Source organism: Saccostrea echinata, unplaced genomic scaffold, assembly GCF_033153115.1.
Source record: "Saccostrea echinata isolate AGI-Se365-2 ecotype Australia unplaced genomic scaffold, CSIRO_AGI_Sech_v1 ptg000022l, whole genome shotgun sequence".
NCBI lineage: Eukaryota > Metazoa > Mollusca > Bivalvia > Ostreida > Ostreidae > Saccostrea > Saccostrea echinata.
Window position 1 is genome coordinate 17,847,501 of NW_026889771.1, and position 26,653 is coordinate 17,874,153.

The window sequence follows — 26,653 nt, forward strand, 5'->3', positions numbered from 1 at the left end:
TCATATAGTGAAAATGCATTATTTCTTTGAAAATCTTCTTCTCTACTCCTGGGTATTATTGAAACAAATTAAATACATAGATATGATAAGCAAGGGTGACTCTACCAGAATTGTGAAATTCATGGCCCCAGGGTCAGGGGTTCTGGTGCAAGGGTGGGGCTATATAGATCGTATAGTGAAAGTGCATTATTTCTTTGAAAATCTTCTTCTCTACTCCTGGGTATTATTGAAACAAATTAAGACATAGTTATGATAAGCAAGAGTGACTCTACCAAAATTGTGAATTTCATGGCCCCTGGGTCAGGGGTTCTGATGTTAGGTTGGGGCTCTATTTATTATATAGTGACAATGCATTAATGCTTTAAAAATCTTCTTCTCTGCTTCTGGGTATTATTAGCTCACCTGAGCCAAAGGCTCAAGTGAGCTTTTCTGATCAAAATTTGTCCGTTGTCTGTCGTCGTTGTCGTTGGCGTTGTCGTTAGCTTTTCACAATTTCATCTTCTTCTCCAGAACCACAGGGCCAATTTCAACCAAACTTGGTACAGAGTATTCTTGGGTGGAGGGGATTCAAATTTGTTCAAATGAAGGGCCATGCCCTCTTCCAAGGGGAGATAATTACAAAGTGAAAAATTAATGGCATCTTTTAAAAATCTTCTTCTCAAGAAGCAATGGGCCAGGAAAGATGAAACTCATGTGGAATCATCGTCAGGTAGTGTAGATTAAAGTTTGTTCAAATCATGACCCCTGGGGGTAGGGTGGGGCCACAATGGACGATCATATTTTTACATAGGTGTATATAGGAAAAATCTTTAAAAATCTTTTTCTCAAGAACAACAAAGCCATGATTGGTCATATTTATCTGAAAGCATCCTCAGGTGGTGTAGATTCAAATTTGTTCAACTCATGACCCCCGGGGGTAGGGTGGGGCTACAATGGACGATCATAGTTTAACAAAAGAGTATATAGGAAAAATCTTCAAAAATCTTCTTCTCAAGATCAGCAAAGCCAAGATTGGTCATATTTATATGGAAGCATCCTCAGGTGGTGTAGATTCAAAATTGTTCAATTCATGACCCCCAGGGGTTGGGTGGGGCTACAATGGACGATCATAGTTTTCATAGTAGTATATAGGAAAAATCTTCAAAAATCTTCTTCTCAAGAACAGCAAAGCCATGATTGGTCATATTTATATGGAAGCATCCACGGGTGGTGTAGATTCAAATTTGTTCAAATCATGACCCCCAGGGGTTGGATGGGGGCCACAATGGACAATCCAAGTTTTGTATAGGAGTATATAGGAAAAATCTTTAAAAATCTTCTTCTCAAGAACAGCAAAGCCATGATTGGTCATATTTATATGGAAGCATCCTCAGATAGTGTAGATTCAAATTTATTCAAATCATGACCCCCGGGGGTAGGGTGGGACAACAATGAAAGTTTAAACTTGCAAGAAAAGAAGCCACAGTTAGTCAAAAAAATATGTAAGCATCCTTAGTTAGTGTAGATTCAATTTTGTTCAAATCATACCCTCAACCCCCCCCCCCCTTTTAAGGGTAGGTCGGGACCATTTATGCATGTAAGCTTTTCAATACTGAACTGAGTTTTGCTTTTTTCCTAGCCACAGTGCTCAGGAAGTAGACGTCATCGGATTCAGGAAGTTCTCTTATAACGTAGAATTAACATCAGGGAAGGCTATCTACATCTACTAAAAGGTCACTGGATTGTAGTCACTCACTCATAAATGCAAAAACAAAAGGCCCAGGTTTCAAATGGTCCACACAGGTACCAGTAATGCATCCCATTTCCACACAGCGTGGGAGCCGCCCAATCCACTAAGTATGGGTCATAATTTCACACCGTCCACACAGTTTGGTGTTCAGAACTAATCTGACAAACCTGGCCAAAACCCTGGATACGTGTAACTATTAACGTAGGTCGCGGGTTTGCAGGCCTTTTAAAAGTGTCCGAAAACATACCATGAAAATTAGTTATATGATTCCTCTACCTTTGTTTTACATTCTCTGAAAATTTTATAAAATTCGTCTGCATCGTTTTTATGTAATTAAATCCCAAAGATGCCATTGTTGTAGTAACATTTTCGACGTTATTGTATTGATTTATATAGGAAAAATGTCGATTTCGGCTCGTTTTCAGGCAAGATTTTTTTTCAAAAAATATCATTAACTTTTAAATGGTGCAGACGAAATTGTTCCCCTTTTGGTATCTTAAAATAGAATTAATTTGAAATAAATCTATGTGAAAAAATTAATATGTCTTCGGGTTTGTTTTCTCGTAATTTAAATGTAGATAATTGCTTTTATATCGCAAAATTTAACATTTTTAAGAACTACGTCATAAAATATCGCGACGTCACGCTTGATGTCGTGAATATCGATCCGGTATACAGAGCAGAAATTTTTAATTCACGTCTATCTGCTTTCATATGTTCCACGAATCGCATCATGATAATTCAATAGCAATGAAATGATTATAAGACATGTTTCTCTTCTAATATTCTTTGTACGTCTCATATTAGTGAAAATTATCTCAAGGGACGTAAAACGACAATCAGTCCTTTAGTTTCTTTCTTTCAATGTATTTTCTTTATGTGTTGTTTTCTTACCGTTTCTTTTTGTTTTGTTTTGTTTTCTTTTCTTTTTCGTAGATAAGTGTCCTACATTTGGCTGTGTATTTTTTCAGCGTAATGTAATAGGTGTATTTGCGATTGTTTATATAATGATTTCTTTATTAATTAAATAATCTGTTAATTCAAATACGTTCAAAGGAAAAGAGGTCAGTTGAAACTTGTGCCCATATCGCTTCGCGATACCATGTGATATCTAATCAATCGCAATTTCGCGGACCTTTCCGACAAACTGAAAATTCCGAGCTCTCCGGGATGCGATTAATAACACAAAATGAAACGCTTTCTAATACTCCAAGTGTTGGATTCAAATCGTAATTTAAGCCTTCATCATATTTGATAACTTCAGTTTGTTCTATAAATAATATTACACTAAACTACCATTTCCAACAAAAGTTATATCTAAATATTGTATCGACTAATATTCAAATCGTAAAAAGCCTTCATTATTTGTGATAAGTTGTGCCTTAAATAATATAACAATAAAATACCAATTCCAACAAAAGTTATAGCTAGACAAGGATGTACTGAAATTTCTTTTTCATTGTGACGTCATAATCAAATGTGCACAAGAAAGTCGCCCAAACCATATAAATTGCGTACCCAGTTTTAATGACGTCAGCAAACCGGCGACCTACGTTAATATCATCAGACTTGACAAACGGGTTTACCAAGCGATGCCGCAGCTCTTTATGCTACAATTCAGTGACCATCGATGCGTGCAAAGTTAAACACTCCACAATGTATGGAAGATCATTTGGAGCAATATTTACAATATTGTGACAATTATATAGTGAAAAATCAAAATTTCTTTGAAAATATTCTTTTCTGCTTCTGGTTAAAAAGCAAAGAAGCTAAGTATATAGTTATGATGAGCAAGAGTGCTTCTTCCAGAGTAGTGAATTGCATGACCCCTGGGTCAGATGTGCTGGTATAAGGGTGGGGCTGTTGATAATGTAGTGAAAATGCATTAATTCTATTAAATAATCCTGTCTGCTCCTTAATGTTAAGCAGTTAAACAAAGTGATTACTTATGATGAGCAAACTTGAAACTTCTGGTCCCAGGGTGAGAGGCTCTGGGGTTTCTCGGTGGTGAAGGGGGAGGGGGGAGGGGCTCTATTGATAATATAGTGAATCTGTAGTGAAAATGCTTTATTTCTTTAAAAATCTTCTCTGCACTTGGGCATATCAGAGGCAAAAAGTGTAAAAGTTGTAATAAGGAAGGGTATTTTTACCAGATTTTTGAACATCTAGACCATTTGGTCAAGTGTTCTGGTCCTAGCCAGGGCTCAATTAATTTGCATTCTAGTGAGAGGAGTTATTCCCCTTTGCCGTTTACTTTTGATAATTAATCACTGTAAATAATGTACTTGAAAAATTAATAGAATAAGAGAATTATGCAAGAATTTTTATTGTATAATACAAAAAGTATTTTCATAGTTTTAATGATCATGTGGATTTGTAAGTAATAGATAAATAAAAATGAGACAAAAATAACTTGTCTTATTAAATGTTCATCAAAGACCAAGAGAAGCCAATGTAAGAGATTACAACAAGGAATTAAAATAGTACAAAAGCACTGATAGTTTGTTAATATACTGTATGGTGATAGTGATAAATGGGGAACAGATTAGAACCTAATTTATGAACTGTTAATGAATAGTAGACTAATTATTTTGTTGATCCTGATCACCCTATTTTTGTTGCTTTTGGGCAACAAAGCTTCACCTTTCATTTCATTTTAATACTCTATGGATCCTCTAAATTGTTGTATTGTACTCAAGTGACCGTTAAGGCCCTTAATTGGGCCTCTTGTTAAAATTCATCAGTGGAATTTTTAAAGTGAAATAATGTGAAGTGAAGAGTCACTTTACAAATCTTTGCATTACCATCAATTAAACAAAACTGAAAAAGATGAGATTTTTTGCGTATATTAAGCACTTATCATTCTCACCCGATCTATTTGTTTATTATAATTGTTCAGTAAAGCATTTAGGCCACACCAATTTGTAATATAGTTCTTCGGATTTTCAAAAATAAAAAGTGAGGAGAGAGGGTGAAATAATTTTACAAATATTATTTTTCATTTTGGGATTAAAAATTATGAGGCAAGTGAATACACGTAATATAATTTTTTTTTTTAATGAATAAAGCATGATTTCAAAGAGCGAGCGCTTCAAAAATAAAGACTTAAAAATATTAGATATCATTTGTATACCACATGAACTTGTGATTTTTAACGTTTTGATATTGTTTTCAATAAATAAAAAGTTTTAAGTTTCAAGACTTTACTTTCATAACAAGTAATGTTTTGCTACATTAAATAAGGTCTTTTTGAAGAATTTCCCCTCCAATTTGTTGCCCATTCTATAAATCCTGTGGTCTTGTTTGCCTGTAATTTTTCCAAGGGGAGAATAATTTTTGGAAGCATTCATAAAACGTGAAAATGTGTCTAGTTTCTGTTTGTCATGTTTTGAATTTGACTGGCTTGCCTGTCTGATATAGATAGAGACAGGCAATACCAGTCTAGTTTTGAATGAGGTACATGTTACATTGCAATTTCTTTTCTTTTCTACAAACGATCTGTTCAGTTCTGTACAAATTCCTAGGGACATGTCCAGTCTTGAAATCTCAATTACATCGCTCTTAGAATTTTTTTTTATTTTGATGGAGCAAAGTCAGGCTTGGGGCAGATTTCATTGTAAAGTAATGCATTACATTACCATTACTTCAAGAATTTGGGCATTAAATTACCATTACCATTACTCTAATTTCTTAAAGTAATGCATTACATTACAATTACTTTAGCAAAGTAATGCATTACCATTACTTTTGGGGGGTTTTAGAAATAGAAAAACAAAACTTTGCAACTATTTTCATAAGGCATGCATTCAACCACTTCAAAACTAAACATGATGAATGATAATTCAAATTTGATTTCAAGTGCATGTACTTGTATTTATTACACTGTAAATAACTTAAATATCTTTTTATTATTCATTGGAAGTTCATACTTTTCAATTGTCAGTAAGATAAAACATGTACAATGTGCACTTTTTGTGTAACTATTATTGTCATTAAGCAATTTAACTTTTGGGACACTTTAATCAATTTCCAAAACTATCTAATGATAAAGCATATATTATTTGGATCTAGTACCTTATGAAAAAAATAATGAATGCATTGACAAACTTGTAAAAAAGGGTTGGACAGTATGTACATGTACATTTTGCTCTGCTAAGCATAGAATGCCTGCATGTCTTCTATTCCATTTAGTACAATGGATTTGTTTTGGTCAGCTCAAGCTAGACCAGCTCAATTAATGTTTTATGAACACAGTCAGGAGAAAGGGACTTTGGAGCCCTTCTCAAAACAATGCATTGTTTTAATTGTTACACACCCGCAGAGGCAAAGTGTGTTTTGATGACACTATAGCTATTCAAAAGGTGGCAATTATCAGTTTACAGTGTACATTAATTACTGTACCTCACACAGAATTATTTTTTAAAAAGATTTTAAAAACTATTTAGAATAAATTTTTGAAATCAAATCTTATCTAAAATATGTGTGAAAATTTAAATGTAAGGTAATTGTACTTTTAACAGAATAAATAGTGTATTTCAATAGATTTAGAGTTTATTTAAGTAGGTTAACTTTTTTCATTCATTTCTATCATTTATTAAAAAAAAATATCCTAAACAATAATTTCCATGTCCATTTCAATTTTTTAAAAATAGGTACATACAAAATAATGCTTTGTAATGCCAGCATTACTCTGGATTTGATCAAGTAATGCATTACATTACCATTACATGTAATGCAAATTTTTCAGCATTTACACATTACTAGCATTACTTCAAGTTCAAGTAATGCATTGCAATGCATTACCATTACAATTAGCATTACCCCAAGCCTGGAGCAAACATCATCAATATTCACCAAACCTTTCGTGGACTTTTCAATGTAAATCTCTTTATAGTAAATTCGAACAGTGCTTCAAAAGTTTCCTCTGCTTCTAGTTCAGTTGCAATATAAGGAAAAAATTCACATCCACTGTTTTTAACTATTGACGTATCGTATATATAAAGAGTAGACAGGCATCGTGAAAAACTTCACACATTGTTACACAGTTACAGTATGAGTTACGAAGTACCCGCAGTTCGCACTTCTGTCAATCCTCAAAGACGTGTTCCAAAGTCTTTTGTGCGTTTGGTGTAAAAAGTTGAAAAAAAATGTACTCAGATATTTTTGGATGTGCGGGCGGAAATATTTTTTTTATAATATTATAATTTGGATTTGATACAAATAGAATCCAACGAACTACATTACAAATTGGTATGAGCTTATGTATTAAATACGCATGCATGGTATGTATAGATCTTGAACAGATAAATAGATAATAATTTGTACCCAGTACGAAACATCTGTGGTGATTTTTAAGATGTATTTTAGTATTTACGTTTATAGCTAAAATATATGACCCCATATTGATTCCTACTGAGATTCTGAGAACTGCTGCAGTGAAAAAAAATTTCCCACTTTTCCACTCTATCATATGTCTCTGGTTGAACATATTTAAGATAGTGAATGAAAAATGCAAAACAAATAAACCTCAGCCTCTTGAAAACCTGGCAAAGTTTTAAGCCTAGGGCTACCTTTACACCCCATCCTTCTAGTTTGGTACTTAACACGCATGTCAGTGAGAAACGATCATTTGTTGCGTTTCCCACGGACTTGTCGACGCCATTTTTAAACATGTTGATCATAATCATCAAAATGCTTTTTTGAATAGTTGTAGAGGATAAACAAGCGTCTGTATAATTGAGAAATCAGAAAAAATGATCTGATAAAAACCGACATTAGATTACGTCTGTAAAAAAAAAAATACATTCCTTGAATAGGTTAAAAAAAAATTGAGTCGGGTGGATTTTCATGAGTCGGTCGATACTGCAGAAAAACAATTTATTAAGAATGGCCTCATCATGGTTATGGTGCAGAACATGAAACATAGTTGTGAACATGTGAACATTAAACCAGACTTCAAAATTCTTTTTTGATTACTGATATCTTTGCATTACTATTGGTTCTGTTTGAAAATTGAATCGGCAATTTTGTTTCAAGAACGAGGGCGCTTTTGATTGACATTCGGCAGGAATCGGGGTGCACTTGAAAAGTGAAAACTATATTGAACTGTAAAATTAAATTTTAACTTTCTTTTGATGTATCATGTTCCTATGAAATATGAAATGAAAACATTTTCCCAATAGTGTGTTTTGATTTCCTTAAAAATAACTTGAAACATGGCTAGATGTGTCATTTGGTACAAAATGTTACATTTTTAAACATGTATTTTCTAAAAATTTGTTATCTCTGGGTCATCTCTCCATGATTTTAAAAAAGACATTTGTGTGCATTTGTATTCAAAGAAACCAACAAACATTTGTAAAAAATGGAGAGAAGACCCAGAGACTATAATAAAATGAACTTTTTCCAAAAAAATACCAATGTGTAAATGCGTTGCTTCTTTGTCATTTTAAATTCATGAGTGTTTGTGAAGCAATGATAGCTCAGTAGTATGCGTTACCAGTCCAGCGCACTTAGGAGTCGAGAAGTTTTTGGTTCGATCCTCGCATGGAGCAATTTATTTTTTTTCTTTTTTATACAAACAATCAAGTGAATTTTATTTATTGATTTATAAGTTTTAAAAGAGATATATTTTGGTTCAGTTGCACAGGGAGCGAAAGCAATTTTTCAAACCTACTGAAACTTCATTTCATATATCATACCCTATTATCTTGTTAGGTGTTTATTATTTATGTGAAGTATTACTGTGTTATCATAACCAACTGTTAAGGTAAGTGCACTAAAATATTTCAAATTTGAAAGCTATTTAAATGTAAATCTAAACATTTTCCAATGTGTGTAACTTGGTAAAGTCTGTCCACTTCAGGCCAGCTGACCAAATCATGGACATTTAAACCATAAATGTTTCGTACACGATTCCTACAGATCGCACGCTATGTACGCCCACCTTCTTTTATAAGCTGATTACACTGATTTCACAGGTTCAACAATGCCAGATATTGGGTACTATACATGAATTCATGGTTTAAGTACATGTATTCTCTCCAACCTGTTTAATGCTCCCTAAAAATTTTTTTGGGTCACCTTCATAGGTCATGGCCATTTTAATGTTTTGGAAAAAAAGCTGCCATGAATGAATTCAACTGTAATGTGTATTCTGACCCACTTTTCTTATTCTTTTTTTTTTTTTTGCAGGATAGCAACCAGACTTGGTACACTGAAGACCCAGATTTCACACCATGTTTTCAAAAAACTGTTTTGCTGTGGGTTCCTTGCATCTATCTGATTTTTCTTTCTCCTGCCAGAGTGTTTAGTTTGACTGAGAGTCGAAAACCTTCCCTAAATTTTACATCACTAAATGTATTGAAAACAGTAAGTGAATTTTTAAAAATATAGTAGCTCTTTGTCAATATAAGTGCTATGTTTAAAAGTCTTCGTTACTTCTGGACATCATGCCATCAAACTGTTGGCATGATTTTAATGATCATTGAGCCCTCTACTAAAATTGTGCTGGAGGGGGGTTCTATTGATTATGTTATGGAAGTGCATTATTTCTTTGAAAGTCTTCTTCTCTGCTCCTGTATATTAAGCAAACAACCCAAGTATATAGTTTGATGAGCAAGGGTGTCTCTTCCAAATAGTGAATTTCATGGCCCATGGATCTGGGGTTCTGGTGTTAGGACGGGGCTCTATAAAGTGAAAATGCATAAATTCTTTGAAAGTGTCTACTCCTGGGTATTTAGCACATAAGCTCAGTGCAGTTTATGGTGATCAAGAGTGCTTCTTCCAAAAATCTGAAATTTGTAGTCTTAGGGTCAGAGGTTCAGGTGGGGTGTGATTTGAAAATCATCTTCTCTGCTCCTGGGTATTTGGCACCTGAGTTGAAAGCTCAAGTGAGCTTTTCTTATCACATTTGTCTGGTTTCATCTGTCTGTCCATCCATCTGTAAACTTTTCATATTTTTGACTGTTTGTTCAAATCTTGACACCAGGGGTTAGGGTGGGACCACAATGGGGGATCAAAGTTTTACATAGGAATATATAGAAAAAAAATCTTTAAAAATCTTCTCCTCAAGAACAGCAAAGCCGTGATTAGTCATATTAATATGGAAACATCCTCAGTGTAGATTCATGTTTGTTCAAATCATGACCTCCTGCCAGGGAAGGGTTGGGCCACAATCGGTTTACATAGGAATATATAGGAAACAAATCTTCAAAAATATTCTTCTCAAGAATAACAAAGTTGTCATATTGATATGGAAACTTCCTCAGGTAGTGTAGATTCAAATTTATCCAAATCATTACTTCCAGGGGAAAAAATATTCAAAAATCTTCTTCAAAAGAACAGCAAAGCCATGTTTAGTTATATTGACATGGAAACATCCTCAGGTAGTGAAGATTCAATTTTGTTCAAATTATAACCCCCTGATGTAGGGTGGGGCCACAATGCACTATCAGAGTTTAACATAAGAATATTTAGGAAAAATCTTAAAAAATCTTTTTCTCAAGAACAGCAAAGCCATGTTTAGTCACATTGATTTGGAAGTATCTTGAGGTAGTTTATATTTAAGTTTGTTAAAATTGTGACCCTGAGGGGTAGGGTGGGGCTACATCTATAAAAATCTTGACACCTGGGGAAGGGTGGGGTCACAATAGGGATAAAAGTTTTACTCAGTGGTGATTCTGTTTCGATATTTAGCGGAATTCCCCTAATTTGAATCCAAGAATCTGATATTTACGAGTGTTTTCTGATATTTCAGTACTTTCTTATTCTGCAGCGATCCCTTTCACTTTTTGTCCGGGTAAAAAATTCAAGTTGTTCCTCCATGTTTTGATGTAGTATGCATCATCCAGACATTTGCTTTTATCTCCAAGTAAGGTAAACACAAACGTAGGGCCTTACAATGGAGAGGCGGTTCATTCAGCCAGGTCAGGATGTAAAAGTTTTTGAACAAACTGTCATACTTCAATTTTTGTCACTGATTTAAACATATTTTGGGCTTGCTAAAGCCCATATTTCATCATCCTCTCGACCCCCAAACCTATTTAAGATATTTTGGGCAATTTACAGAATCATCACTGTTTACTAGGAATATATAATAGAAAAAATCTGCTGATGTAGAACAGCAGGGCCATCTTTGTGCAGGTGAGTTCTGTGGCCCATGGACCTCTTGTTAAGTTTTGTAGTATATGTTATGCCTAGAGCAGTAAATAGTTCACTTATCCATTTTAATCCTGTATCACTATAAAACATATTTTCTGTGTTAATTTTAGAGCCAGTATAGACTGCTTTTGTTTATGAATTACTAGGTTTTAAACCTGAAAATTTTTAAAATTGAAAAAGAAGATCAAGTGCACTTTTTAAACTCTCTCTGATCCATCCTAAAAAAGAACTGTGTCATCTGCATATTGTAATAGACAAACTTTTTCCTTCTCTATTTTAATGCCTTTGATATTTCTATTTTGTCGTATAAATTCCTGCACAAAGATTAAATAAGTAAGGAGATACTGGGTCACCTTGATGACATCCCCTGCCAATTTCAGGAAAAATACCATTTTGCATAACACATAATTTATTTTTTTTTACTCACCTCACCTCTCCTCTTAGCGCCCGCTGGCACATAAGGCCCCGATACACTTCCTCCACCTGCCTCTGTATTTGGCTGCTGTCCTCGCTGACGCCCAGCTATTCCATCCCGGCTGTAGTCTTTCTTGTTCCGTGGTTCTTCTCCAAATTGTTTTTCAGGCGGCCTACTTGTCTTTTTCCTTCTGGATGCCATGTCAGTGCAGTGGTACAAATTCTGGTGTTCTCCATCCCCAGTGCATGATCATATCTTTATTTTATAGTACTGAAACCCCTCTGATAAGGTCAGGGCCAAAATTAAAAAAATTGCGAGGTATTAAATATAAATTTCCATGATATGGAGTCAAATGTTTTTTCAAAATCAATAAGTAATATCATGCCAGAAATATGATTTTCATATGTTGCATTAATTACATTGTGTATTATTGGTGTATTTTCTCCAATGAATCTATCTTTATGGAAGCCCTTTTGATTAACATGAGTAAAAAATCAAGAACATTTTAATCCTATTTGCTATACACATGAAGCAAATTTATATGTTGTATTAAGAAGTGATACTGGACGCCAATTTGAAAGAAATACTCTCGGCTTATCAACTTTCTGTAATATAGAAATGATACCTTGTTTCTGAGTTACAGATAATTCTCCCACATTAAACCCAAAATTTATTGATCTGAATAGAAGCTCCCAAGATCCCTCCAAAAAATTTTAGAAATTCTATTGTAAAACCATTACTGACTGGCCTTAATTGTCATTTTTCATTTTCTTAAATGCAGATAGGGCTTTCATTCTTCATTTTCTTTAATGCAAATAGGGCTTTCATATAAGTTATACATCCTTCTAGGTTATTGGACATGTTGTCATAAAGTACCCTGATATCATCCTTAGGCCAAAGTTTTTATTTTTTTTGGTTTACGATTTTCTGTCTAAAAAATGCATTGGGTGGTCGAAAAATAAAAATAAAAATAATTTAGGATTCAACAATTTCATCTTAAAATACCAGCAATGTTGATTTTAATAAAAATAATACATGTCAATAGTAATTTTAAGTTTAATTGTCTAGTTCACATAACTCTTTTTATTTAATTTTAATTCATTTGTAACTTAAGACTGAGTGTCATCAGGGGATGACAAAGCCCGATGCTTGGGGCTTGTGAATTTTAGAAGAGGGCAAGTGAAATTTTATCAACCACTTGCCTGTGGGCAAGTAACTTAAAAAATAAAATAAATATTTAAGTCATAGATTTAATTTTGGGCACAGGGGATTGCATGTTCTACTCAGTATTTTTTTTATACAATATTAGTTTATGGTTTGGCAAGCAAAAATTCAGGTAGGGCAAGTGAATTTTCACCTCACACTTGCCCTTGGACAAGTGCCTAAAAATCTATTTGTCAGCCCCTGTGTCATTTTCATTTAGTTCTGATTTTTGTTTGTTAATCAGTGCTTGGTTCATGATGTTCAACTTTTCTATGTGCTCTTCAGTGATATGTGATGTGTTAGAAACCTCAATATCCCCACAAACTAAAAATAAGAGTCCAAATTTAAGTTAAATTTAGATTTAAGAAAAATACAATTTAATTGTTTAACAATATTAAAAGTAATTGATACTGAAATAAAGGTTATAATAATTTGATCATGCAACTATCAAAGGACTATATATGATAAGAGTCAATTTTGCCCCCCCCCCCCCCATCAACATTTTTGAATATGATTCAGATATGTAAAATTGTTTTATATTTTGTAGAAGAGATCATATTTGAGATATTTCCAATACATTTTAAACATTTAAATGCACTCACAGGCTGTAAATGATGCTTTTTTTGAAATCCAATCAAAATAAGACAAAAATGTGCCTTTTTCTTGACATTTTTCTTATGGAAAACATAGAGCGCAGTTTAGAACATGCGAAATTTTTCTGTCAGTAATTGGTCTTGGATAGATACATCTTTGGTAAAAATATGAAGTTTGTTGAAGTTTGTTGAAGTCTGCGCTCAATATTTTCTGGAAGAAAAACTATTTGAAAATGAGTGGTTTTATACAAAATATGCTAAAATGGCGGGAAAAGGTGAACTTTATGATGTCATATTTCTAAATTAACGGCATTTTGATCAAATTAAAAATTACAAATAAAGGTCATGTGTATAGCTGTGCAAAGTAAAGCTATATATAAAGTAAAATTAAGATATTCATTTTAAGGGGCCATTTGAGACGCATATCGTATATTGCTCTTTGTTCAACCTGCGGCACAAAAGCCTAATAATTTCTCAATCAAGTACTTCTTTAAATTTTTGTTATGTACCTGTACAGTAGGCAATGCTCATTATTTACTTAGTAATTCAAAGGGCTTTGATCTCAATTGAGTATCAAATTTGCAAAGATTTGTATATTAAATTTACTTCTATAAATTAACATTAATGTTTTATACATATTTGAATTTATCCAGTGAAATACCAGTCAGTGTTGTATCTCTCAGCACCAAAATTACCTAACTATTATCTATAGGTGTATCCATGTCTGCTAGGTCAGGGTTGGGCATGCACTCTCCAATATTACAGTTTGAATTTAGCCAATTGAGACATTGCAATTGGAGAAAGGGATCATACATGCAAGATTTTATCCACTTTTCCATGCAGAAAAAGTTCTTAAAGTGTGTGTCATTGCTTTCAGTGAGTAATTACCTTGTAACATGACAGAACCGCCATTTTTGGTTTGCACGTGTTTATTTACGGTCACCTAAATGTTTGTAAAGGTCTCATATATTGATAAGCGCTTATTTGACTAAGATGCATTCTAAAATTTTAAACCCACCAGTTCAGCTGAGAAAAATCCGGAAAAAATATGTTGGAACAAAGACATTATTTTTATTTTCATGATTGGTGAAAATTAGGGTCGGCGGAATCATAAACCAAAAGAAAAAAAAAAAATGGCCTTATTGATAATATTTTCCAGATCCACATCCTGTAGTTTATCATCATAACAGGAGTATATTTCTCAATTTCTGATAAAATCTCTGCCTGTATAGTAATAGTATCACCATAGCTGTGCATGAGTTGATTTTCAGTGTTATAAGCTCACCTGAGCTGAAAGCTCAAGTGAGCTTTTCTGATCACATTTTGTCTGTAGTCCGTCTGTCCTTCCATTTCTAAACTTAACACATTTTCGACTTCTTCTCCAGAACCACTGGGTCAATTTCAACCAAACTTACTACAAAGCATCCTTGGGTGAAGGGGATTCAAGTTTATGCAAATGAAGGGCCACACCCTCTTTCAAGGGGAGATAATTCAAAAATACTGAAATTTGGTAGCATTTTAAAAAATCTTTTCAAATACCACTGGGCCAAAAAAGTTGAAACTTATAAGAAATCTTCACATAGGATAGACTTGAATTTGTTCAAATTATGACCTACAAAGGGTAAGTTAGGGCCACAATGGGGGATCAAAGTTTTACATAGGAATATATAGGAAAAATTCTTCAGAAATATTCTCAAGGACAGCAAAGCCATGATTAGTTGTATTGATATGGAAACATTCTCAGGTAGTGTAGATTCAAGTTTGTTAAAATGATGACCTCCAGGGGTAGGGTCGGCCCACAGAGTGGACCAAAGTTTTACATAGGAATATATGGGGAAAAAACTTGAAAAAATCTTCTCAAGAACAGCTAAGCCATGATAAGTCATATTGATAAAGAAACATTGTCAGATAATGTAGATTCCTGTTTGTTCAAATGATGACCCCAAGGGATTGGGTGGGGCCACAATGGGGGATCAAAGTGTGACATAGAAATATATAGGAAAAACCTTTAAAAATCATCTTTTCAAGAACAGCAAAGCCATGTTTAGTCATATTGATATGGAAGCATCCTCAGGTAGTGTAGATTCAACTTTGTTCTAATGATGACCCTCGGATGTGGGATGGGACCACAATGGGGTTCAAAGTTTTACATAGGAGTATATATAAGGAAAAAATCTCCAGAAATCTTTTCAAGAACAGCAAAGCCATGATCCTTAGGTAGTGAAGATTCATGTTTGTTCAAATGATGACCCCCTGAAGTAGGATGTGACCACAATGGGAGATCAAAGTTTTACATAGGGATATATCGGATATTTTCAAAAAAATCATCTTTTCAAGAACAGCAAAGCCATGTTTAGTCATATTGATAGGGAAGCATCCTCAGGTAGTGTAGATTCAACTTTGTTCAAATGACGACCCCCATGGATAGGGCCACAATGAGGGATCAAAGTTTTACATAGGAATATATAGGAAAAAATCTCCAGAAATCTTCTCAAGAACAACAAAGCCATGATCCTTAGGAAGTGTTGATTCAAGTTTGTTCAAATGATGACCCCCTAGGGTAGGATGTGACCACAATGGGAGATCAAAGTTTTACATAGGAATGTATCAGATTTTAAAAAAAAAAAAATCATCTTTTCAAGAACAGCAAAGCTATATTATGAAAAATTAATAGCATCTTTTAAAAATCTTCTTCTCAAGAACCACAGGGCCAAGAAAGATGAAACTCATGTGGAAGCATCCTCAGATAGTGTAGATTCAAATTTGTTCAAATCATGACCCCCGGGGGGTAGAACGGGGCCACATTGGAGGATCAAAGTTTTACATAAAAATATATAGAAAAAATCTTTAAAAATCTTCTTCTTGAGAACAGCAAAGCCATGATGAGTCATATTTATATGGAAGCATCCTCAGATAGTGTAGATTTAAGTTTGTTCAAATCAGGACCCCTTGGGGTAGGGTGGGGCCACAATGGAGGATCAAAGTTTTACATATAAATATATGGGAAAAATCTTTAAAAATCTTCTTCTCAAGAACAGCAAAGCCATGATGATTCATATTTATATGGAAGCATCCTCAGGTAGTGTAGATTCAAGTTTGTTCAAATCATGACCCCCGGGGAGGGCGCGGACACAATGTAGGATCAAAGTTTTACATAGAAATATATAGGAAAAATCTTCTTCTTGAGAACAGCAAAGCCATGATTAGTCATATTTATATGGAAGCATCCTCAGGTAGTGTAGATTCAATTTTGTTCAAATCAGGACCCCCGGGGGTAGGGTGGGGCCACAATGGAGGATTAAAGTTTTATATAGAAATATGTAGGAAAAATCTTCTTCTTGAGAACAGCAAAGGCATAATGAGTCATATTTATATGGAAGCATCCTCAGGTAGTGTAGATTCAATTTTGTTCAAATCAGGACCCCCGGGGGTAGGGTGGTGCCACAATGGAGGATTAAAGTTTTACATAGAAATATATAAGAAAAATCTTCTTCTCAAGAACAGCCAAGGCATGATGAGTCATATTTACATGGAAGCATCCTCAGGTAGTGTAGATTCAAATTTGTTCAAATAATGACCCCTAGGGGTAGGGCGGGGCCACAATGGAAATATATAGGAAAAATCTTTAAAATCGTGAATTTCATTTTCCCTATCCCCTTGGGGCCTGAGGGGTGGGGCAAAAACTACTAAAATTAATGCAATCCTTAAAAATCTTCTTTTTTACTCCTGAACATCAAGCAGTCAAGCTGTTGGCATGATTGTAATAAGCATTGAGCCCTCTACCAAAATAGTGAAATTTATGGCCCCAGAGTCAAAGGTTCTGGTGCTAGGGCGGGGCTCTGTTGAATACATAGTGAAAATGCATTATTTCTTAAAAAATCTTCCCCTCTGCTCCTTGGTATTAAGCAAACAAACAGTATGCATAGTTATGATGAGCAATGGTGCCTCTTCCAAAATTGTGAATTTCATGGCACCTGGGTCAGGGGTTCTGGTGTTAAGGTGGGGCACTAATGATTATATAGTGAAAATGCATTAATTCTTTTATAATCTTCTCCTCTGCTTCTGGATATTAAGCTGATAAACTAAGTGCATAGTTATGATGAGCCTCTACCAAAATTGTGAATTTCATGGTCCCTGGGTCAGGGGATCTGGTGCTTTGGTTGGGCTCTATTGATTAATTAGCAAAAATGCATAAATGCTTTGAAAATCTTCTCCTCTGCCTCTAGGTACTTAGCAAACAAACTAAATGCAATAATATCAATGTAAATGTATTAAATATTATAAGGTCACCTGAGTCACTCAGGTGACCTATTGCTATCTTTTTCTTCCGTCTTCCGTCGGTTGTAAACTTTTGAACATTTTCAGTTTTTTCTCTTGAACCACTGAACCAATTTCGACCAATATTGGCATATAGCATCAATGGGTGAAGGGGTACAAAAATAGTGAATTTCATGGTCCCTGCCCCCATGGGGCCTGAGGGGTGGGGCTAAAACCATCAAAATTAGTGCTATCTTTAAAAATATTCTTCTTTACTCCTAGACAACAAGCAGTCAAACTGTTGGCATGATTTTAATGAGCATTGAGTGCTCTACCAAAATTTTGAAATTCATGGCCTCAGGGTCAGGGGTTCTGATGATCATATAGTGAAAATGCATAAATTCTTTAAAAATCTTCTTCTCTCCCCATGTATGTAAAGCAGATATAGTAGGTGTATGGATAATCAAGGTTGCCTCTCCTAAAATTGTGAAATCTGTGGTCCCAGGGTGAGGGGTTCTGCAGGAGGGGGCTCTATTGATTATATAGTGAAAGTGCTTTATTTCTTTGAAAATCTTCTTCTCTGCTCCTAGGTATTTAACAGATAAGCCAAGTATATAGTTATGATGTGCAAGGGTGCCTCTTTCAAAATTGTGAATGTGAATATCTTGGCCCCTGGGTCAGGGTTTTCTGGTGTTAGGGTGGGGCTCTATTGATTGTATAGTGAAAATGCATAAATTTTTGAAAAATCTTTTTTTCTCCCCCAGTATATAAAGCAGATAGAGTAGGTGCATGGTTATGATGATCAAGGGTGCCTCTTCCAAAATTGTGGAATTTGTGGCCCCAAGGTCAGGGGTTCTGTGGGAGTGGGGGGTTCTATTGATTATATAGTGAAAATGCATTATTCCTTTGAAAATTCTCTTCTCTGCACCTAGGTATTTAGCATGTAAACCAAGTATATATATAGTACTGGTAAGCAAGGGTATCTCTTCCGATAATGTGAATATCTTGGCCCCTGGGTCAGGGGTTCTGATGTAAGGGCGGGGATCTATTGATCATATAGTGAAAATGCATTATTTCTTTGAAAATCTTCTTCTCTGTTCCTAGGTATTTAGCAGATAAACCAAGTATATTGTTAGGCCAAACAAAAAAATATATGTGGTTCCGGTTACACGTCCAAAAAAATTAGGGTAGGTAGGTAGGGATTTTTTTTTTTTTTTTTTTTTTTTTTTTTTTTTTTTAACAAAATGATTTTCTTAATTTTTTCTAAATAATACCTATCACTGCTTTGCAAATGGCATTTAGATGTGGTGTGATAATATACTAGTCAATATTGGTAGGGGACACCTATATGCGAGCTTCCTTTGGATTTAACACTATTAAACACTTGCAATATGTTTTGCAAGGAGGCCGTCATTGCTGAAACTAAAACTTAAACTGGAGCCATTGATGGAAATCGAAATTCCGGAAAAAATATGAAAATTGCCAAAAAAAAGTTTAGTGTCGGGGGTATAAAATAGGGAAGGTCGGGTAACCGGAACCACACATATTTTTTTATTTGGCCTTATGATGAGCATGGGCGCCTCTTCCAAAGTTATGAATATCTTGGCCCTTGGGTCAGGTGTTCTTATGATAGGGCGGGGCTCTATTGATTATATAGTGAAAATGCATAAATTCTTTAAAAATCTTATTCTTTCCCCCTTTATATAAAGCATAAAAAGTAGGTGCACAGTTATGATGATCAAGGATGCCTCTTCCGAAATTGTGAAATTTGTGGCTTTACTTCTTGAGAACAAGGAGGCAAAATATTTGCATGATTATAATGAGAATTTAGTTGTCTACCGTAATGGTGAAATTTTTATAACCCCAAAGTTCAGGTTCTAGGGTATGGCTAACTTGGTCATGATAAAAATCATAGGAATAGAGGAGTTTTGAGCCCTAAGAAAATAATTTCATATCTGGGTATTAATGATTGTTTTTAAATTGCATGCAGTGGACGAGATAAAAGAAACTTTATTTTATTTATTTATTAGCTCACCTGAGCCGAAGGCTCAAGTGAGCTTTTCTGAACCACTGGGCCAATTTCAACCAAACTTGCCATAAAGTATCCTTGGGTAAAGGGGATTCAATTTTGTTCAAATGAAGGGACATGCCTTCTTTCAAGGGGAGATTAGTATGAATTTGTGAAAAATTAATGGTATCATATAAAAATCTTCTTCACAAGAACCACTGTGCTTGGAAATATGAAACTTGTTAGCTCATCTGAGCTGAAAGCTCAAGTGAGCTTTTCTGATCACATTTTGTATGTAGTCCGTCTGTCTGTCCGTCTGCCTGTAAACTTTCGACTTCTTCTGAAGAACCACTAAGCCAATTTCAACCAAACTTACCACAAAGCATTTTTGGGTGAAGGGGGTTCAAGTTTGTTCAAATGAAGGGCCATGTCCTCTTTCAAGGGGAGATAATTAAGAATTAGTGAAAAATGAAAAGTATTTTTAAAAATCTTCTTCTCAAGAATGACAGGGCCAGGAAAAATGAAACTCATGTGGAAACATCCTCAGGTAGTGTAGATTCAATTTGTTCAAATCATGACCCCTGGGGTAGGGCAGGGCCACAATGGAGGATCAAAGTTATACATAGAAATATATAGAAAAAATCTTTAAAAATCTTCTTCTCAAGAACAGCAAAGCCATGATAAGTCATATTTATATGGAAGCATCCTCAGGTAGTGTAGATTCAAGTTTGTTCAAATCAGGACCCCCAGGGGTAGGGTGGGGCCACAGTGGGCAATCAAAGTTTTACATAGGAATGCATATGGAATATTTTTAAAAATCTTCTTCTCAAGAACAGGAAAGCCCTGATTGGTCATATTTATATGGAAGCATCCTCAGGTAGTGTTGATTCAAGTTTGATTAAATCATGACCCTCAAGGGTAGGTAGGGGCCACCATGAAAGTTTAAACTTGTAGGAAAAAAGTCACAGTTAATAAATATATATATATATATATAAGCATCCTTAGTTAGTGTAGATTTAATTTTGTTCAAATCATACCCCCCTCTCTTTTAGGGGTAGGTCTGGACCACTTATGCATTTAAGCATTGCAATACTAAACTAATTTTTTGCTTTTTTCCTAGCTACAGTGCTCAGGTGAGCGATGTGGCCCTGGGCCTCTTGTTTAATTTATTATTTCAATTTTTTCTCTGTTTTATCATCTCCTCAGAGGACAATAGCCTTACTCACTATATTCTTTAGACTGTATACTTTGTACACATCACAAAACTCTACTTAAAGGTGTAAGCAACTCGAGCGTGATACCCTGTGCAATTCTCCACACTCTGAAAAAATACCATGGGAAAATTATTATTGTCACAAGCTCCTAGTTATCAAATTAAACTATTAAATTCAAATCGACAGTCTATAGCAGGCGCAGATTCATCAACCAGCCATCTGTGTTCAAGTTATACATGCATTCATACCCATAAAATTAATTTTATTTATTTATTTATACATTTATTTATTTATTCATTCATTCACTAATTTATTTATTTATTTATTTGTTCTGGAAGTGTTCAGGACCAAAATTTTTTTTACAAGGTATGGTAATATCAGCACTCCAAAATTTATTTAGGAAATGGCACCTGACAATAGAATAAAATACATATAATGCAAGGAAAAGATCAGAGATATTCTGAATAAATCATTCATATTGCTTTCACTGTTCACTTTGCAATTGCATTTGTGCTCCGCGTTCTGCGTTCACTCACTGTTCAGTGCTTACCAACTGTTCATCAAATTTCGTTCAGCATTCACAAACCGTTCACTCACCATTCGCTCTGCGTTCATTCAGCCTTTGCTCACCATTCATGTGGGAAAGTAGAATGTTTCAGGGACTGTATAAGCCCTACCTGGACCAAACTTGCATGGATGATGCATCAAGGGATTGCCTCTCCCAGACTTGCTTCGGATGCTGGATCTGATCTTCATTTTCAAGATGAGTGAATAGGTTAAATTTCTGGAGTAGGTCTATTTCCAAGTAACTATAAGCCCTATCTAGACCAAACTTGCATGGATGATGCATCTAGGGATGGACACTAAAAAGAAAAAATGGTGTGAAATTTGCCTTACTCATAGATAACATGCATCAAGATGAGCTTTGTAATCTTTTATTATACCCACACTTTCTAAAGGAAGTTCGGGTATATTGTTGTTACTCATGTCTGTCCTCCTGTCACACTCTTCTTTTTCAAACTCCTCTTACATTTTACACAGTAGCCGAATCATCTTTTGGGAGATGGTTGGTGGTGTCATGTAGATGTGCAGTAAGGTTTCGGAATTTTTATTTTCACCCTGGGGGTCAAATGGGGGGCGAAAAAAGATGTTTTTTATGCAAAAAGCCCCTGGTTCCCTGAACTCCTCTTACATTTTACATAGTAGCAAAATCATCTTTTGGAAGATGGTTGGTGGTGTCCTGTAGATGTGCAGCAAGGTTTCAGAATTTTCATTTTCACCCTGGGGATCAAATGGGGGTCAAAGAATGACATTTTTTATTCAAAAAGCCCCTGGTTCCCTGAACTCCTCTTACATTTTACATAGTAGCCTAATCATCTTTTGGGAGATGGTTGGTGGTGTCCTGTAGATGTGCAATAAGGTTTCAGAATTTTCATTTTCACCCTGGGGATCAAATGGGGGTCAAAGAATGACATTTTTTATTCAAAAAGCCCCTGGTTCCCTGAACTCCTCTTACATTTTACATAGTAGCCTAATCATCTTTTGGGAGATGGTTGGTGGTGTCCTGTAGATGTGCAATAAGGTTTCGGAATTTTCATTTTCATCCTGGGGGTCAAATGGGGGTCAAAGAATGACATTTTTTATTCAAAAAGCCCCTGGTTCCCTGAACTCCTCTTACATTTTACATAGTAGCCTAATCATCTTTTGGGAGATGGTTGGTGGTGTCCTGTAGATGTGCAATAAGGTTTCGGAATTTTCATTTTCATCCTGGGGGTCAAATGGGGGTCGTAAAATGATGTTTTATATGCAAAAAGCCCCTGGTTCCCTGAACTACTCTTACATTTTTAGGTCACCTGAGTCACTCAGGTGACCTATTGCTATCCGTTCTCGTCCGTCGGCGTGTGTCGTGTGTTAACATTTGAACATTTTTAGCTTCTTCTATGAAACCCCTTGACCAATTTCAACCAATTTTGGCATATAGCATCTATGGGTAAAGGGGAACAAAAATTGTGAATTTCATGGTCCCTCCCCCCCGGGGTCTGAGGGGTGGGGCTAAAACCACCAAAAATAATTCAATCTTTAAAAATCGTCTTCTTTACTCCTAGACATCAAGTAGTCGAACTGTTGGCATCATTGTAATAAGCATTGAGCCCTCTACCAAAATTGTGAAATTCATGGCCCCAGGGTCAGGGGTTCTGGCCCCAGGGTGGGGCTATATAGATCATATAGTGGAAGTGCATTATTTCTTTGAAAATCTTCTTCTCTGCTCCTGGGTATTAACTAAGTACATAGTTATGAAGAGCAAGAGTGCCTCTTTCAAAATTGTGAAATTCATGGCCCCAGGTCAGGGGTTCTGGTGTTAGGGCGGGGGTCTATTGATTATATAGTGAAAATGCATTAATTCTGTGAAAATCTTCTTCGCTGCTCCTGGGTATTAAATAAAGTAACTAAGTACATAGTTATGATAATCAAGAGAGCCTCTTCCAAAATTGTGAATTTCATGGCCCCAGGGTTAAGGGTTCTTGTGTTAGGGCGGGGCTCTATTGATTATATAGTGAAAATGCATTAATTCTTTGAAAATCTTCTTCTCTGCTCCTGGATATTTAATAAAGTAACTAAGTACATAGTTATGATGAGCAAGAGTACTTCTTCCAAAATTATGAATTTCATGGCCCCAGGGTCAGGGGTTCTGATGTTAGGGCGGGGCTCTATCAACTATATAGTGAAAATGCATTAATTCTTTGAAAATCTTCTCCTCTGCTCCTGGGCATTAAGGTGTTAAACTAAGTATATAGTCATGATGAGGAGGTAGGCCTTTTCCAGAATTGTGAAAGCCAGGGCCCCTGGGTCAGGGGTTCTGGTGTTAGGGCAGGGCTCTATTAATTATATAGTGAAAATGCATTAATTTTAAGCTCACCTGAGCTGAAAGCTCAAGTGAGCTTTTCTGATCACCCGTTGTCCGTCGTCCGTCCGTCTGTCCGTCCATCTGTAAACTTTCCACATTTTCAACTTCTTCTCAAGAACCACTGGGCCAATTTTAACCAAACTTGGTACAAAGTATCCTTGGGTGAAGGGGAGTGTAAATTGTCAAAAAAAAAGGGCCAAGTCCCCTTACAAGGGGAGATAATCAAGAAAAGACAAAAATAGGGTGGGGTCATTAAAAAATCTTCTTCTCAAGACCCACTAGGCCAGGAAAGCTGAAACTTATGTGGAAGCATCCTGGGGTAGTGTAGATTATAAATTGTTCAAATCATGACCCCCGGGGGTAGGGCGGAGCCACAATAGGGAATCCAAGTTTTACATTGAAATATATAGGAAAAATCTTAAAAAATCTTCTTCTCAAGAACCACTGGGCCAGAAAAGCTGAAACTTATGTGGAAGCATCCTGGGGTAGTGTAGATTCTAAATTGTTCAAATCATGACCCCCGGGGGTAGGGCAGGGCCACAATAGGGAATCCAAGTTTTACATTGAAATACATAAGAAAAATCTTTAAAAATCTTCTTCTTAAGAACCACTGGGCCAGAAAAGCTGAAACTTATATTGAAGCGTCCTGGGATAGTGTAGATTCTAAATTGTTCAAATCATGACCCCCAGGGGTAGGGCAGGGCCACAATAGGGAATCCAAGTTTTACATTGAAATATATAGGAAAAATCTTTAAAAATTTTCTTCTCAAGAACTACTGGGCCAGAAATACTGAAACTTATGTGGAAGCATCCTGGGGTAGTGTAGAATCTAAATTGTTCAAATCATGACCCCTGGGGGTAGGGCAGGGCCACAATAGGGAATCCAAGCTTTACATTGAAATATATAGGAAAAATCTTTAAAAATCTCCTTCTCAAGAACCACTGGGCCAGAAAAGCTGAAACTTATATTGAAGCGTCCTGGGATAGTGTAGATTCTAAATTGTTTAAATCATGACCCCCGGGGGTAGGGCGGGGCCATAATAGGGAATCCAAGTTTTACATTGAAATACATAAGAAAAATCTTTAAAAATCTTCTTCTCAAGAACCACTGGGCCAGAAAAGCTGAAACTTATGTGGAAGCATCCTGGAGTAGTGTAGATTATAAATTGTTCAAATCATGACCCCCGGGGGTAGGGCGGGGCCATAATAGGTATATTAAAAGGGGGGAAATCTGATAAAGAACAGCATGGCCAAAGTTACTCAGGTGAGCGATGTGGCCCATGGGCCTCTTGTTTGAAAATCTTCTTCTCTGCTCCTTGGTATTATTTAAACAAACTAAGTGCATAGTTATGATGCATAAGGATGCCTTTTCAAAAATTGTGAATTTCATGGCCCTAGGGTCAGGGGTTCTAGTGTTAAGGTGGGGCTCTATTGATTATTTAGTGAAAATGCATTGATTCTTTTAAAATCTTCTTCTCTGCTACTGGAGATTATTTAAACAAACTAAGTGCATGATTATGATAGGCAAGGATGCCTTTTTCCAAAATTTTTAAATATATGGCCTCAGTTTTTTGGGTTCTTGAGGAGGGGAGGGGGGGGGGCTCTATTGATTATATAGTGAAAAAGTATTAATTCTATTAATTAATCATTAATTAATCCTGTCTACTCCTTAGTGTTGAGTCGATAAACAAATTGCTTAGCTATGATGAAAATGGGAGCTTCGAACAGAATTTTTAAATCTTGTGGTCCTAGGGTCAGGGGTTCTGGCATAATGAGGGGGGGGGGGGGGGCTTTTGATAATATAGTGGAAAAGTGTTAATTCTTTGAAGTCCATAGTTATGATGATGAGGGTAACTCTTCCAAATTTGTAAATTTCTTGACAGTTGGTCTTGGGTTCTGGTGTTAGGGTAAGGCTTTGTTGAATCTGTAGTGAAAATGCATTGTACTTTTGAAATTTTTCTCTGCTTCTGCACATATCAGAAGCAAACTGAGTAAAAGTTTAAATGATATAAGTAAGCGTATTTCTACCAGATTTTTGAACATCTGGACCATTTGTCTAAGCATTCTGGTCCTGGGCAGGGCTCTATTAATTTGTATTCTACTGAGAGAAGTTATTCCCCTTTTCCATTCACCTTTGATAATTAATCACTGTAAATAATGTATTTGAAAGGTTAACAAAATAAGATAATTATGCAAGAATGTTTATAGTATAATTCAAAAAGTACTTTCTTTGTTTTAATAATCAGGTAGACCTGTAAGTAATAGATAAATAAAAATGAGACAAAAATAACTTATCTTATTAAAAGTTCTTCAAAGACCATAAGAGAGGTCAATGCCAGAGGGCTTAATATGGGTTTAAAAATAGTACAGAAGCACTAATAGTTTTTTAATAGTCTGCATGGTGAAAGTGTTAAGTGGGGGACAGATTAGAACTTAATTTATGGGTTGAAACTGAATACTAGACTAATTATTTTGTTGATCCTGATCTTCCTACTTCTCTTGCTTTAGGGCAACAAAGCTTCATATATCAGTGTATTTAACTTCTAAATTGTTAGCTCTTCTGAGCCAAAGGCTCAAAGAGCTAATGCTATGGCCATTTGTGCGGTGTGCGGTGTGCGTAAACTTTTTAGAATATGGGCCATAACTCAAGAACCCCTCGGCCAATTATTGTCAAATTTGTCACAGGGTATCCTTGGCCCAAGGGTTCCCTTTTATACTAAAACTGGGGTTGTGACCCTTTAACAAGGGGAGATAATTAGGAAAATAGAAAAAAAGTACTGGTTGCTAAAAAATCTTCTTCTCAAGAACCACTGGGCAGATTATCACCAAACTTACACAAAAGGATGAGGATATGTTGTAGATTAAAATTTGCACGGGGATTTACCCTGGGGCAAAGGGCGTGGTCTCAAGGTCACTTCAAAGTTGACCAAAAATTACATTTTATTAAAATGTTGATATTTTGCTTACTATAAGGACTAGGATCATCAAATCTTGTCAGTTGGTGCATCTAAGGACATATCATGTTGACTCAAAAGTAGGTCACGGTGACCTACTTTTTAAATTTTGCTACCATTCTTTTTCAAAATGATTTAGAGGCATATTTTGAACAATTTAAGGCCTATGATCATCAAACTTTGTCAGTTGATACATCTTGGGTCCTCAAAGTA

General features: G+C 35.5%; 1 protein-coding gene across 4 annotated transcripts in view; it reads left to right on the forward strand.

Annotated features, from left to right (window-relative positions):
* The window catches only part of LOC133190567 (multidrug resistance-associated protein 1-like), a 962,792-nt gene that overhangs the window by 17,646 nt on the left and 918,493 nt on the right, over positions 1 to 26,653 (forward strand). For all 4 annotated transcript variants that reach the window (XM_061326266.1, XM_061326267.1, XM_061326268.1 and 1 more), the window contains exon 2: positions 8,924 to 9,100. In XM_061326266.1, the coding sequence (XP_061182250.1) occupies positions 8,924 to 9,100 (177 nt within the window). The remainder of the gene's footprint in view (positions 1 to 8,923; positions 9,101 to 26,653) is intronic.